Genomic DNA, 15,009 nt, shown 5'->3' on the forward strand with positions numbered 1-15,009 from the left:
TAATTTAGGTGGAGCTTTGCTTGCTAGAGATAGTAATGGTGCGTTCTATTCATGCTAGGGACGGTTTTACATGCTAGCCAAATAGAACCATTGCAGAACTAAGATGTGGGAAATGTACGCTTCAAAGCTACCAAGATTTACATCCTAATGATGTCATAATTGAGGTGGATTCGGAGATTTTTCTTGAAGGTTGAAGTATGGCCAAGCTATCGCACTTGTACTGAGCATATAACCCAATGATACGAGAGGATCTTGTTAATTGTCAAATTGAACTAGAAAACCTGAAAGCAAACAGCATTGCTCGACATATCTCACCTTAGGTGCTCAAACAACTTAATAAATTTTCAAACGATTAAAAGAGCTACAGTTAAATAATACACATTAATTATACAAAAAAAAAGATTCCAAAGCCATCATATATCAATTTCATTCCCTAGAAAAATCCGGTTCTACTGGTTTCTGAATCGAAGATACCATACCAGAATCCGACCCACTACGAGTAAACTTCCCACTGTTTAGCCTAACCATCGAGGCCGTCTCAAACATACATTGAAACTCCTCTTTAACCCTCAGCTCAGTCGCATACTTCCTCTTCTTGTGCCGTCTCCAAGCAGCCTGTATGAAACAAGCCGCCCAAGTTCTCCATTGATGAGAGTAAAACCTAAACTTATGTTTCAACTGCTTACTATGTAATCTCCTAAACTGTGTAGCCACGAACATCAAATCATCAGCTCTCAAAGCAAAGGCTTCAACCTCGTAAATGGCTTTGACGGTGCGTGTGGAAGACGGTAAGATCACAACGGGGCGAGGATCTAACGCCCAAGTAAGCAACTCCTCGCCGCAGAAATCTCCTGGTCCTATGAGACAAGAGTTGAAGAACCCGGTTCTGCCTCCATTTGTTGTGTAAGAATCAAGATGGCCTCTGATTATGAAGAGCATTTCGTTAACTGGGTCGCCTTCTCTCACAAGAAACGTACCTTCAGTGCATAAAGCCGGTTTTAGCCTCTCGCTGATCGCGTCAAGCATTCTTTCGTCCATTTGATCGAACAGCGGAACCTAACGTGTTGAGCAAGAAATCATAAAAAAAACAAGAAGTTGAGAAACTAAGTAGATCAAGAATGAAGTAGGCTTACACGTCGAACAAGATCAAAACATAGATGGCGTTTGATATCTCTTCGGAGATCAAGAGGAAGACTTATCAATAAAGCTTCTTCATCGACTCCTCGTGTAGCTAACCACTTGTATTGATCATATTTTCTCACGGCTTGTCTTAGCTCTGGAGGAAGCTGCCTATGGTGCATCCATTGCTCTGTATCTGTCCTCCTTATCCTCCATTCTTCAAGTCTCATGGTTGTCGACTGTAAATATGTCTGCAAGAAAGTGAAATTTTATGATTAAACTATATGACGTGTGTTACAAGTAAGTCCTAGGTTTTGATTCACTCACTTGCATATTTCCAATAAGCAAGGCAAAGAGAACAAGTCCTAGAGACGCCATGACAACAGCGAAGATAATCTCGCCAACGTAAGTGCTCGTGGATAGATTTTGTCCCAAGGAACTGAAGAACAACAAAGGCAAGTTAATGTCTAAAATGGTGTTTAAACTATATTGTAATGGTGTTTGAATCTCACCTGAGGTTCTTCAGTCCCCACCAGAGACAGTAAAAGTACTTGTTTATGAAGTTTGACGAAGTAACAGTCGAAGTTACTGCATCTCCGTATATACCAAACTCGTAAAACCTAGTTCCAGGTTTGCATATAGTTGTTATGTTGCTCCACTCGAACCACGAGTTCCTTTGAGGATCTTCAAGCCTTCTGCACTCGAAGAATCTGTATTGACATATCGGTTTCTCGATGTTGCAAGCGTGTCTCCAGCAAGCCTCTTGCCTCTCTACTGCAAGCAAGTACCAACAAGCGCCTAAAACCTGGAATGAATAGACTTGATTTATGAGAGACTCTCAAGTCTCAACTCTTAACCCAATCTTATAAAACTCTTATATACCATTAGGGCCGACCCGGCCCTAAGATTTATGGACCTTGAAACAATTATTAAACATATATTTTTCTTAATCGTTTAAAGGCCGGATAAAATATATATAACTACTACTCCATTCATTTCGTTTCATATTACGTCATTTACGATTTACTCACCCATATTAAGAAAATCATTAAATTGTATATAATACCCTTGAGTAATACATTGTTTTATTTGTTTTTGTTAATAAATAAGCTGAAAGATAAAGATAAAAGTGGAAAAACTATCAAACGTTGCTTTGAAAATATAAACGACACTTATAATAAAACAGATTTTTTAAGTCTACAACTACATTTAAAATGAAACGGATGAAACAGATGGAGTAGTTTTTGTTGACCATAGGTGAATGTTTCATTTCGCTATGTCAATGTCGAGGATTGGCTCTATTAATACCAATATCTCACAAACTTCTCTTTCTGTACTACCTTCAGTCCTAGGCTAAATATAATAAACCTTATAGCTAAGAGTTGAGCCACTTACATGGCTTGCTAGCATATATAGCATGAGGTTGTAGGCAGCTCCTGCCCAAGCAGTCTCAGTTACAACACCAGTGGCTTTAATGATCTGGCGAGAGAGAGGGAATATAAGGAACATCCTTGGAACATACTGGAATATGATGATGAATCTAAGAGTGTTCTTGGTGTTTGTCATTGGTGAGCCTCTTAGATTTGGGATTACTATCCAAATCAACACCTGAAAAATGTAACAACAAAGATTACTCAAGAGTTAAATATAATCATGAATCACTTAAAAGCTGGAGGATACATAAGAATCATTATACCTGAGGTAAAGGCAAAGCAGCAACCAAATGAATCCAGAAGCTTTTGTTGAGATATCTCCAAGCAATCTTTCTTGAATCAATCACAAGCTCTCCTCTACCGAATACACGAGAAGATGGGGCGATGTAAGCCGTTCTAAACCGTATAACAATCTGAGCGATGTAGAAAGCATCAGCCAAAGATCTAATAACCGTGAGAACAACTTCGAGTCTGATTCCAATTGTGATACAAGCCTCTTTTCTCATGACCGGTAAGAAGAAAAACAGAGGATCCACGAACAGAGAAACCAAACATGCTATGAGAAAGAGCTTGTTCCATCTTCTTATTGTTTGTCCACGAGGATCGAGGATTTGTGTTTTAACTCTCCCAAGATCCTCAGTGAACACTCTGGAGAGTACTTTAGCTTTAAAAGACTTCCCTCTAGTCATCTTCTTTACATTTTTTCTAGGAGAGATTTGAGCTCCATTGATTTTGAACTTGAGCTTTTCCGCAGTTTCTTCATGTACAGCTTGTGGCTTTGTTACTTCTGAATCTTCTTCAAATCTATAAACAAATGTTACAGTTTTAGGAAAGAAGAAAGAAATTCATATGATGTTTAAAAATATATATATATATATATATATATATTTACTTTTTTGTAATAGATTCATATGATATTGAAAAAGAGTCAGTCTTATTGACAAGTACTAACCTCACAGATCTTGAGTTACCATAACCCATTGCTTTTTCTCTTTAACAACACGAGAAGTCTCAAAACTTTACAGGTGTAATGAACCGTGAATCAAGCTTTACTTTATCAATGGAGAAAAACCCATTTAAGCCACAAGAATATCAACTTGGGGATATTAAATTTCCAGAAACATAGGGAAGAAAACTAAACCCATATTTTGGGATCAGACAGACACTTTTGTTTGTATATACAACTGTACACAAAAGATCTAATAGTATCGAGTAATGATGAGCAAGAAGACGAGCTTTGTGTGATTAAAAGAGGAAACTCATGAGATGTGAAACTGTTTCAGAAATTGACGAATAGTGAGCAAGAAAACAGGGGAAAAGTTTTTGAGTCGCTTAGGTAACAAGCAAAACAAGACCGCAAAACCCTGCAACAGATGATAGACTTATTTTACGGGGAAAAAATGTCGACATGTGAAAACTAAAAAAGGAAGTTGAAATTAAGGCACCGACATAACACAACATAAAACGAAACAGCTGTAAGAATACCAAGTAGGACCACAACAACGAAAATGCGAGCAAAAAGGACACTCACAGATAGAGAAAAAAAAAGAGAGAGACTCACTGAAACGTGAAGTGTTCTTCGTTCATCAATGCTTTGTGCAGATTTGTTTTCTTCTTTTCTTGGGTGTGTTCTTCTTCAGACAAAGATTGATACCTTTAGCTTCGTATTTGAGAGCGAGTTTCACTTGAATATAGTGTTCGTTTCCACTGTATTGGTGTGGACAAAGTGGAGCTTTTTCTTGTACGGATCACATGATTATAGTTTATAAATAAATACCGTTTAAAGTAGCTATTGTGGCTTTAGTTATTTACATAAAGTACAAAGCCAGACCATGAGAAAGAAAACAAACAAGTTGTATTTTTTGTTGAATTAAAAAAATACGAGTTATTGTTTTCGAGATTCAAACAAGTTGACAGGCGTGTAAAATCGAAGTTTTTGTTCACCAAAGTTGATTGATAGTTATTGGTTAACGTTTTTAACAAAGATAATTCAATAAACGTTATTATTTATTTTCTCCCAGATATCAATAATCATAAACCAACAACTATAGCTGATAAAAATCGATAACTATAGTTGATTAGACTACTAATCTTCCAGTTTTTGTGATTACTAACCATCAAAATGGTATATATCTTCATCACCTAAGTAGGGGGTAAACTAAACTCATCACTCCTTCAGTATTTGTGTATTGACTTTATTTGGGATAGAATATTTTGTTAAATTAAATACTGAATGGAAAATATATTTATTTACTAGGTATTGAGTTAAGTATTATGAATAGTAGTGATATACATACACTTCCCACTTAATTAGATTGGTAAGGTTTGTAAGATCCGAGGAGTTGACTCGTTTTCGAATCCGGCCATGTGTTTTGTACCAGTTCCTGCATTGGACTACATTTGACTTTCAAGTTTCTTAATATATTTTTACTCTCTTTTTGTGTTCAAACATATTTTTACTATTTTTCATCTTCACTCTTAAACTATGCTGTCTTGTTTCTTTTGGATATCTTGGTTCAGAGCGGTAATATAGCTTAAATACATACTTTCTAGCATTTTAAAGTGAGGAAATCAAACAACCTCTATACGACTTGTGTTGTGTGTGAAATTGTTCTCGAGTTGAGACAGTCTACTTTATAAACATTAAATTCATGATTCATCCATTTAACTTCAAAATCTTGGTTCTTACTTGTTTTCATATGTTACTTATTTTTTTTAAATCTAAACGATTATTTCACCGGAATATGTAATCTATGGACGACGATTCTGTTGAGATATTATCATCAACCTTGGTACATAACACATCCATTCATTTGATTATGTTTTAATTAATTTGTTTAAGTTACCCCACTGAGTTATTTACTCGTGTAAGTGTTATATTATATTTGCATTGTAGCCTTGTCTTCTATTCAAATTAAGGTATTATTTATCTGAAACTACATTTAAGTGATAAGCTTAAAATTAAAAAAAAAGGTAAACTATTTCCCCGGAGAGAGAATGTGAAAGCCCCGGTGGCCACGCGTGTGAAAATCTGGTGTGGTGCGAATTCGAACTCGGGTCCCTTTAGGGATCCACGGAACACCTTGACCACCCGATCACAAACGCGGACAAATTACTCAATTTACAGAGTAAAATTTATTATGGAATAAACTACTCTTATTTATAGAGTAATGAACAAAAAACAAATTACTTTATTTATAGAGTAAAGTTTATTATGAAATGAAAAATGTAATAGGATTAGAATATTTTTATTCAATTTTATATTTTATTTCATTTTAAAATAAGAAATGGAGTGGGGTTGGAAATTTCATACGGACGACTATTTGCATTTCTTTATGTTTTATAAGTATAAAATAATATCATAGCGACATTAAATAAATTCGTATGATATGAATAGGTCAATGTAGTCTCGAAAGGTTATCTTTGAGCAAAAGGACATTCTTAAAACTAGAAACAAGTTGGAATAACTTCCACCAATTGGTATGCTTAAACATGCAATTTTGCAGTTTCAATTCATGGTATTATTCACAAATATACATATTAACTATGAATATAAATTAAAGAAAATGCATTTTATAATTCATATATATATTGGAAATGAATTAATAAACATTAACATATATGTTTATCAGTTTGAATTCTAGTTAACGGCATTTATGTATCTTCATAATGCATAACTTCGTGTGCATTTTCTTAATATTGGGTCTTAGGAAAATAAACAAAAACTGAACAGCTTGCAAAAATAATATATGAATTGTTTTTATGTCAGCATATAGGAAGATACTATACGAAATTTGCATTATTTTAATGCATATATCTTCATTTTATTAGGCTCATTTTCATTAAGGGCAAAAATACATTAATAAATAGACAAAGCTTGGGTTGGCAATTAATTGCAGGTTCATTTGGAATAAATGGGGTTTGGTGTGGCGAGGCCACGGGAACACGCCATATGGGCTTTTCTTGATTGATCACATATCCCCCACCTTCTCTTTCTTCGATTATCCAAAGATGTTACTATTCAATTATTATTTCTTATTATTCAAATTTATATGACGATAAAAACTTATGAACAAAGCATATGTTTGTGCAGATAGATTAGATTGGTAAGACTAGCGCTCTAACGGTCTAACATCTCTTTAAACCCTTAAGCTTCCTTCATCCTCTTGTAGCCTTGTAGGTGTTCGGCTCCAGTGGCTTTCTAGCACCAGGGCAGGTCGATTCTAATTTGTTCCTCTTCCTGTCTCGTATCCTAGTGGCTGGGTTTGTTCGGTGTGGTGTAAGTCGCTCTTTGTATTTTCCATCAGTCTTTTTTGAAGTCTCGTCCTTATTTGGTACTTCTTACTGGACGGTTGTCTGTCGCTTCGTAGCTGAGGTCACCGTCTTAACAAATTACATAAATGTCTTGCAATAATATTTTATCAAACTTTTTTAAAGTTTACGTCTCTATGCTTATCTTCCCTTGAACTATATATCGGGGTTTCAGTTTATCGGCTCGTACATCTTTGTTTGTATGATGATGCTATTTTTCTTGTAACCATTTAATTCTAATAATAAAGAAGTTTCTGCAAAAAAAACATATAAAGATAAAGAAAAATTAATTATTATGGCAAAATAAATAAACATGAACATATGTATAAACACAAAAAAAAAATAGGATACATAAATAATTTTCAAAATGAACATTTAAGTCATAATTGTAGAAAATAAGTGAGGAGTATAATGCCAATGATTTAGTGTGCAAGCTAAATAATGCCCTATAAATCTTGTACAAAGTTTTTTTTGACATAAGCTAATGTTTACAAATTTCTTTACTTGGTACGGCACTATTTGTAAACTTGGTGAAAACGAAGAGAGTAAATGAAGAAGATAACTTTCTTATTGATTGTTTCTGCTTGACTTTCACGCTTACAAAGAAAGCAAATATAAAGAGTAGATTGTGTGCTTGAATACATACAAGATAGAGGACAGCTCAGCCTGTGACAACACACAAATCCTAAGGTATCAAAATGGTTTGATAGCTGTAAATCCTTAGTTGTGAAACCCGTACGATGACCACCTTTTGACTTCACCAACTCTGATCCTTTGTGACCATTAGAAGAGGACGAGATGAACTTGGGAGATGTTTGTTGTTTAGTTGCATGGGCCTCAATCGAAGTGTTTGTGGCCTTTGGGCTTATACGTACACCTCCTCAAACTTGTGGTGGGAGCATCCCGAACACCAAGTTTTTCCCGCAAGGCGAAGAAAGGCTGTTGTGATAGAGGCTTCGTAAAAATGTCAGCAAGTTGAAGCACTGCTGGAACATGACTGACTACAAAAGCTCCGAGTGCAACTCTCTCACGCACATAGTGAAAATCAATATCAAGGTGCTTGCTGCGATTGTGAATAGCTGGATTCGCAGTCAAGTAGACGGCAGATAAGTTGTCACAAAACAACTCAGGTGTATCAGGGAGAGATGCTAACCACTTGAGCTCTGTAGCGGTAAGTGAGAGAGTTCGATACTAAGCTTCTGTTGAAGACCTCGACACAGTAGGATGCCTTTTAGCGGACCAGGAGATGATGTTTGAACCGAGGAACGTACACAGGCCACTAGTAGAACGTCTAGTCTCACGACATCCAGCCCAATCACTATCACTGAAGCCATAGAGGAGAAAGCCGGTCTTTGCATTTATGTTCAATCCATATCGATACGTGCCTTTCAAGTAACGAATAATGCGCTTGAGGTTGGAGAAGTCTGCAACCGTCGGAGCATGCATCTTCTGGCATACATAGTTAACAGCAAACTGGATGTCCGGTCTTGTCAAGGTCAAGTACTGAAGCTTGCCTGCAAGACTGCGAAAGTAAGTTGGTTCCGAGAAAAGTTGATCATGGCCAGTGACTTTGTCTAGCTGCATCGGAAGGGGCGTCGGCATTGGCGCACAATCAGACATTCCTGCACTCAGTAGCAGGTCCGTAGTATACTTTTCCTGGCAAAGAAACAAGCCATCTGAAGTTTCTTGCACTTGAATGCCAAGTAAATAGTGAACTGGCCCATGTCTTTCATTCTGAAAGTGGTATTGAGATGAACCAGTAGCTTTTCTATCAGTTTATCATTGTTTCTTGTGAGTAACATGTCATCAACGTAGAGCAAGAGATATATCACATCGTCGCCATGTAGATATACAAACAGAGAAGGGTCTCCATGAGTACACTTGAAGCCAAACTCAATCAAGAAGATACTGAACTTATCGAACCACGCTCGAGGCGACTGACGAAGACCATAGATGGCTTTTCTCAACTTACAAATGTAGTTAGGCTTCTCAGGATCTTCAAATCCAGGTGGTTGTTTCATGAAGACAGGTTCTTTGAGATCACCGTGTAGAAAGGCGTTTTCTACATCCAGCTGTTTGATTTTCCAACCTTTTACAGCAGCAACGTGAAGCACATACCATATAGTAGTTCTTCTAACCACCGGACTATATGTCTCAACAAAGTATATGCCTTTTTCCTGCTCGTTTCCACGAGCTACTAGTCTTGACTTGCGCTTGTTTAAGGTACCATCAGCATTCAATTTCGACTTGTGAACCCATCCACTACTGATTGGTTTGATACTTGGATCAGGAGGAACCAAGTCCCATGTATGTCTGATGTCCATATTGTTCTTTTCGTGTCTCATTGCATTAGTCCAGTATGGGTCTTTAAAAGCAGCAGCAACTGTCTTAGGTTCAGGATATTGAGACGTAACAGAGAGAAGGACATAGCGTGGGTTAGGCTTTCGGATCCCGTCTTTTGCTCTAGTAACCATTGGATGTACTGGCTCAGGTGGAGGGACATTCTGAATATCAGGAACATGTGATGCTTCAGGGGTGGGTAAGGGTGGAAAGTATTCTTCAGAAAAGATAGAGGCAGTTGAAGGAGTGGAAACCGGGCTTGCTGGAGGTTGAGGTAGTCGAACTCGATGTACTGGTTCTTCTGGAACAACAGCAGGCTCAACAGGAGAGGAGACCTTTTCACATTCTGATTGCCAAGCAGAGAGCAACAGCGTATCCAAGTAATGTAGAAAGGACTGGTATTCCTTTTTGTAAGGAAAGGTTTTCTCCTCAAACAGCACATGCCTGCTAATATAAACTCTTCCAGAGGGTGGATGTAGACAGTGATACCCTTTGTGCTTCTCATTATAACCAATGAAGACTCTTCGGATCAAACTTGTTTTGACTGTAAGGTCAAACAAACGGGTAACAGCTACACCCAAAGACACGCAGAGACGTATACACTAGAGCTTTACCGACAAGAACTTAATAAGGAATCTTGTGCTCCGGAAGAACCGAGGAAGGGAGAAGGTTACTGAGGTAAACAGAATTCAGAAAGGCTTCTACCCACAGTTGATGAGGAACTCGACTTTGAAACATCAACGACAAACCAAGTTCTGTAACATATCGGTGCTTTTTCTCCGAAGATCGTTCTGCTGTGGGGTGTGGGGACAAGACATGTGATGTTTGATACCACACGACGTTAGATGAGCAGCAAACTGAGTGCTGGTGAATTCACCGCCCCATCACTTTGGAATGTTTTAATTTTACCGTCAAGTTGTCGTTCTACTAAGTTCTGAAAGTGAAGAAACGCAGAAAATAAATCAAATTTTAATCGCAAAGGGTATAACCACGTGAATCTTGAGTAACGATCAACAAATACTGCATAATATCTAAACCCTTGAGTTGAAATCACTGGAGAAGGCCCCCAAAGGTCACAATGAACACGCTCTAAGGGTTTGGTGGCTACAAAAACAGAACTACTGAATGGTAAACGACTTGACTTGCCCAGTTGACACGCCTCACAAAGCTGAAGACTGGGCTTATTGATAACTACGGCTTTATTACTTGAGAGACGCTGGAGAACTTCTTGGTGAGGATGACCTAGCCTCAGGTGCCAAACATCACCACTTGCAGTTTGCTGTCTGTGAGAATAGAAAGCCATAAACTTCGGGTTCTCCAAGACGTAGAGGTCCTTCTGTCTAGTTCCTTTGGTTAGGATTTGCCTTGTCTGTTTGTCCTTCACAACAACACTATCAGCATCGAACTCAATGGAACAAGGATAATCAGCCGTAAGCTTTGAGACTGAAAGCAAAGATTTAGTGATGCCAGGACAAACAAGAACCTCTTTTAAAGGGAGATTACCTTGAAGACTAGGCAGAACCGCGGAACCAATCTGACTTATGGGCAAAACCCCACTGTTACCAACCAGAACCAAGTCATCACCTGTGTAGGCCTGAGTAGATTGGAGCTGAGAAGGGTTGTTTGTGATATGGGCCGTAGCACCAGAATCAACATACCAATCATTTCTTTGAGGTTGAGCTTGATCTGAAGTATGCATAGCAGTGAGAGCGTTGTGAAGCTCTTCTGTCTGATAGGAGTGGTCGAAGCGTTTGTAACAACGGTACGCAGCCTGACCAAACTTGTTGCAGATTTGACACGTTGGACGGTTGTTTGAACCAGAGGGAGCACCACGACAAGAGCCTTGACTTATCTGTTGTGGAAAGCCTCTGCCTTGAGTAGAGTAGTTACCTCTTCCGCGATAACCTCCACGACCACGGCCGCGAGAAGAGCATCCACCTCTATTGGAGTAGAAGGCTTGATGCAGAGCAGTCTCAGTAGGAGCTTCATACGATGAAAACTTTTCATTGAAACCCATTAACTTGAACACCACGTCTTCAAAGTTTGGTCCGTGAAAGACATCCATTGAATGTTCGATGACAGTCGAGATGGACTCATATTCTTTCCCCAGACCTCGCAATACACCGTAGATCTTCTCTTGTTCAGACAGAGGAGCGCCAACGGAAGCCAGATGATCACAGAGAGATTTTATCTCAGAGAGGTACTCAGTGAGGGAACGAGAGCCCTTCTTTGTACTCTAGATTCGACTCCGTAGATCTAGCTTTCGGGTGGGGGAAACTCTGTTGTATTTCTGAGCCAGATAACACCAGAGTTCTTGCGACGAACGAAGACCATAAACGCTTTTGATGGCGTCTTCGGAGAGAGAACCAACCAGCCAAGCCATGACGCATTGATCGGTGCGGACCCATTTGGCGTAAGCTGGATTTGGTGTCTCTGTGACTTGATCTTCATTTTGAACAGCGAGGATTGGTGGTGGTCTAGGTATTTAGCCGGTAACATAACCAAGAAGTGATTGGGAATTAAGAAACTGCTCAAACTGAAACTTCCAAGACAAGTAGTTGGAGTCGTTGAGCTTGAGTGTCACACAGTGTGTAATCGTCAAAGGAGAATTAAGAGGATCACCATCCATGGCTCTGATACCATGTAAACTTGGTGAAAACGAAGAGAGTAAATGAAGAAGATAACTTTCTTATTGATTGTTTCTGCTTGACTTTCACGCTTACAAAGAGAGAAAATATAAAGAGGAGATTGTGTGCTTGAATACAGACAAGATAGAGGACAGCTCAGCCTCTGACAGCACACAATTCTAAGGTTTCAAAACGGTTTGATAGCTATAAATCCTTAGCTGTGAAACCCGTACGATGACCACCTTTTGACGTCACCAACTCTGATCCTTTGCGACCGTTAGAAGAGGACGAGATGAACTTGGGAGATGTTTGTTGTTTAGTTGTATGGGCCTCAACTGAAGTGTTTGTGGCCTTTGGGCTATACTATTGAGAATACATATCCTTTAATTGCTCTTCGGGTCTTTAAATATGTTGAACAAACTCTAAAATAGTATGACTGAGTGTATTTAGGTGGAACATATCTTCTTTCCTAAATCAAAACCTATATCATATATGATCGAATTTTTTTGTTCTTCGCCAAAATTTAGCAAAAAAACAAAAAAAACCTTTATCATATAGGTTATACTCCCTTGTTTTATATACCTAAGAAAACCTTGTGGAAAAATCTGAATACATTATTTCTTTTGCTTTTAGAAATTTACGGTTTTTCTTAGTTCATGCAAAACATTAGACTGAAATACTGAAGCATGATTTATAAATACATCTATATGATCATTGTCATTATAAATAGCCATATGTTGATTACGTAGATAAAAGAAAATCTTAACTAATGTGGTTTTACACAAACAAAACATCAAATATGTCATATCAAACGAAAATATTGGACCAATGAATAAACATTATCAATACTATTAAAACATAAACACTTTTTATCTACTTACAAATAGTCTAGGTTGGATCATGACATTTATTTAATTTTCTATTTTTTCTCCTACAACTAACTTAATTAATATTAAATATATATCATATCTTACCTATTATTTTAATATTTCAAAAATAAAATATCTAAAAAGATATTCCTAACTATCTTTTTCTAAGACAGCATTTTAATAATATCGTTTAAGACCTTTTTATTTAAAATGTAAATATAAAATTATTTTTAATATTTACTTTTAAATAATAAAATTCATAATTAATACTAACTATAATTATAATCGAATATTATTTTATTTTTTATTTATAGAATAAAAAATAACATTCCTATAATATTTATATTCATAATTAAATTACTACACCAATTAATAAATATAAAGTAACTTAATCAATTTATTAACCATTTTATACATTATAAATTTAAATAATAACATATATTCATAAATTTTACAACATAATTCGATTTATTAAAACAAAATATTAAAGTAAGATATATAAAATAATAAATAATTTCATATTTAATATACATATTTAAATTAAAATATTAAAATAAATTCAATATGTTTACCAAATATGATACGGATTGAATGACTTATAGATAATTTATATAATAATAAATAATAATTTTGCGCTTTAAAGACGGGTTGATTAACATATAGTTGATCAAATGTATATATTTTATAAAATGGATATTAATAGTTAGCTACTATTAATATTTAATGATATGATGGAACATGTTATTATTAACATTTTTATGATTATAGTTTTACGGGTTATTGCAACTAACATGTAAAATATTTATCAAATATAATACTAATTGAACAAAACATAAACCACATTTTAAGTTAGGCTTCGTTCATCTATCCTTATTTGAATTTTTGTTTCTAATTTATATCGCATTATAGGTCTCATTCTGGAAAAATTGTAAATACGGATGGGGTTCAGATATAGCACATCAGTTTGGTTCTAATTTGTATCACGTCCTAAAATCTATAAAGTAACTTTATATCGTTCGGATTCAGATTATATTGGTTTGGTTTAAATATATCTGAAGTTAAATTTAAAATTTAAATACTTATTTTAGATATTCTTGAAAATAAATATATAATTAAATATTTGAAGTACATATTTATGATCAAATATTTATATTTGTGATTAATTTGGACTTTCATTTTTTGGTTACACTTTCGGGTTCAGTAATAATACTTCGAGTTGGATATGTTTTATGCCATCCTACAAGACCTACTATGGTATTTCTAATATTTTGGACCGGATAAGGATTGAGTTTTTGTTTGGATTCAGTTCGGACTTCGGGTTAATGATTTTATTTCCATGTCTACTTTAAATAAAGAGAAAAAATGATTAAATAAAATTTTCAACAAAAAATTATCCCGTGCTTCAAAATCTAGTTAATTTTATTAAAAAGACTGGGTGACATGAAGGTGCCGTTGAAAGGAATGACGCTAACAATGATGTTTATCGAAACAACCGGATATATATTCTCTTGTATAGTATTCAAAATTAGTGAATGATGATTATCGAAACCACTGAATATATATTTTTTCTAGTTTTCAAAATTAGTTTTCTTTAATTTGACAAGTATCTATTGACTAATCTTTCTATTTTTGAAAGTTTTTATTTATCATAAATCTAAATATTCATTAAGGCAGATCATATTGAAATTAGTCATTCAAATTTTAAGGTGAGAGATCAGAATGAAAATAAATGAATTCTTCCCTACTACAAAATCTACACTAAAGGACAAAACGATATAATAATATGCCTTATAATGATTTTTTGTATGTTAACTAGGTGTTTTCCTGCACCATGTGCAGTGATAAATCTTTTTATATTTAAATTATATTAATATAAATTCAATTTAATTAAGTATAAAGTTAAGAAAAAAAAACATTTTGTTTATTTTAAATTATATTTAAGAATATATATGTATATATTGAAAATTATAATCTTAGATAAATTTCCTATCTGCTTTTTTGGTTAAATATATTAAATCAACTTATATAAAATTACTAAAACAATTCATAAAAAATTGTATAGTTATCAAAAATTAAAACCAAATAATATTTATAAAATTTGTAGATATTTAAAAGAAACTAATGATATACGATTAAAAATTTGTATTTTTTAAAAATAAAAATTGTAGAAAAATTTTGTGATAAAAATTGTATATAAAAATAAAATTAAATAATATTTCGAAACTTATAATTTCATATTAGAACATATTTATTTTGGTGATGATTTATGAGTTATTACCATATTCTAAAAAAACTACAAAAATATAAATC

General features: G+C 35.2%; 2 protein-coding genes and 1 pseudogene across 2 annotated transcripts; all 3 read right to left on the minus strand.

Annotated features, from left to right (window-relative positions):
• LOC111211911 overlaps window positions 1–308 on the minus strand; it is a 1,751-nt pseudogene extending 1,443 nt beyond the window's left edge.
• Window positions 309–350: 42 nt separating this feature from the next.
• On the minus strand, window positions 351–4,037 carry LOC106390502 (putative cyclic nucleotide-gated ion channel 15). Its single transcript, XM_022700593.2, has 7 exons — window positions 3,505–4,037; window positions 2,816–3,356; window positions 2,515–2,727; window positions 1,632–1,924; window positions 1,447–1,558; window positions 1,134–1,370; window positions 351–1,056 (listed from the first exon to the last, which is right to left on the minus strand). The coding sequence occupies exons 1-7, from the start codon at window positions 3,531–3,533 to the stop codon at window positions 427–429; spliced, it is 2,055 nt and encodes a 684-aa protein (XP_022556314.2). The 5' UTR covers window positions 3,534–4,037; the 3' UTR covers window positions 351–426.
• A 4,017-nt stretch (window positions 4,038–8,054) lies between these two features.
• On the minus strand, window positions 8,055–8,483 carry LOC125585854 (uncharacterized mitochondrial protein AtMg00810-like). The gene has a single exon (XM_048755557.1). It carries the CDS (start codon window positions 8,481–8,483, stop codon window positions 8,055–8,057), a length of 429 nt encoding a protein of 142 aa, XP_048611514.1.
• Window positions 8,484–15,009: the final 6,526 nt, after the last annotated feature.

This window comes from Brassica napus, chromosome C4 (genome assembly GCF_020379485.1).
Source record: "Brassica napus cultivar Da-Ae chromosome C4, Da-Ae, whole genome shotgun sequence".
Lineage (NCBI taxonomy): Eukaryota > Viridiplantae > Streptophyta > Magnoliopsida > Brassicales > Brassicaceae > Brassica > Brassica napus.

Excerpts from the sequence above, each read along its gene's own strand:
- LOC106390502 (XM_022700593.2), bottom strand. The coding sequence starts at position 3,533 with ATGGGTTATGGTAACTCAAGATCTGTGAG. Across the intron at positions 1,371-1,446 it reads TGCTTATTGGAAATATGCAA|ACATATTTACAGTCGACAAC; the intron begins GTGAGTGAATCA and ends ACTTTCTTGCAG. Across the intron at positions 1,057-1,133 it reads GTTTTGATCTTGTTCGACGT|GTTCCGCTGTTCGATCAAAT; the intron begins GTAAGCCTACTT and ends TCAACACGTTAG.
- LOC125585854 (XM_048755557.1), bottom strand. The coding sequence starts at position 8,483 with ATGTCTGATTGTGCGCCAATGCCGACGCCCCTTCCGATGCAGCTAGAC.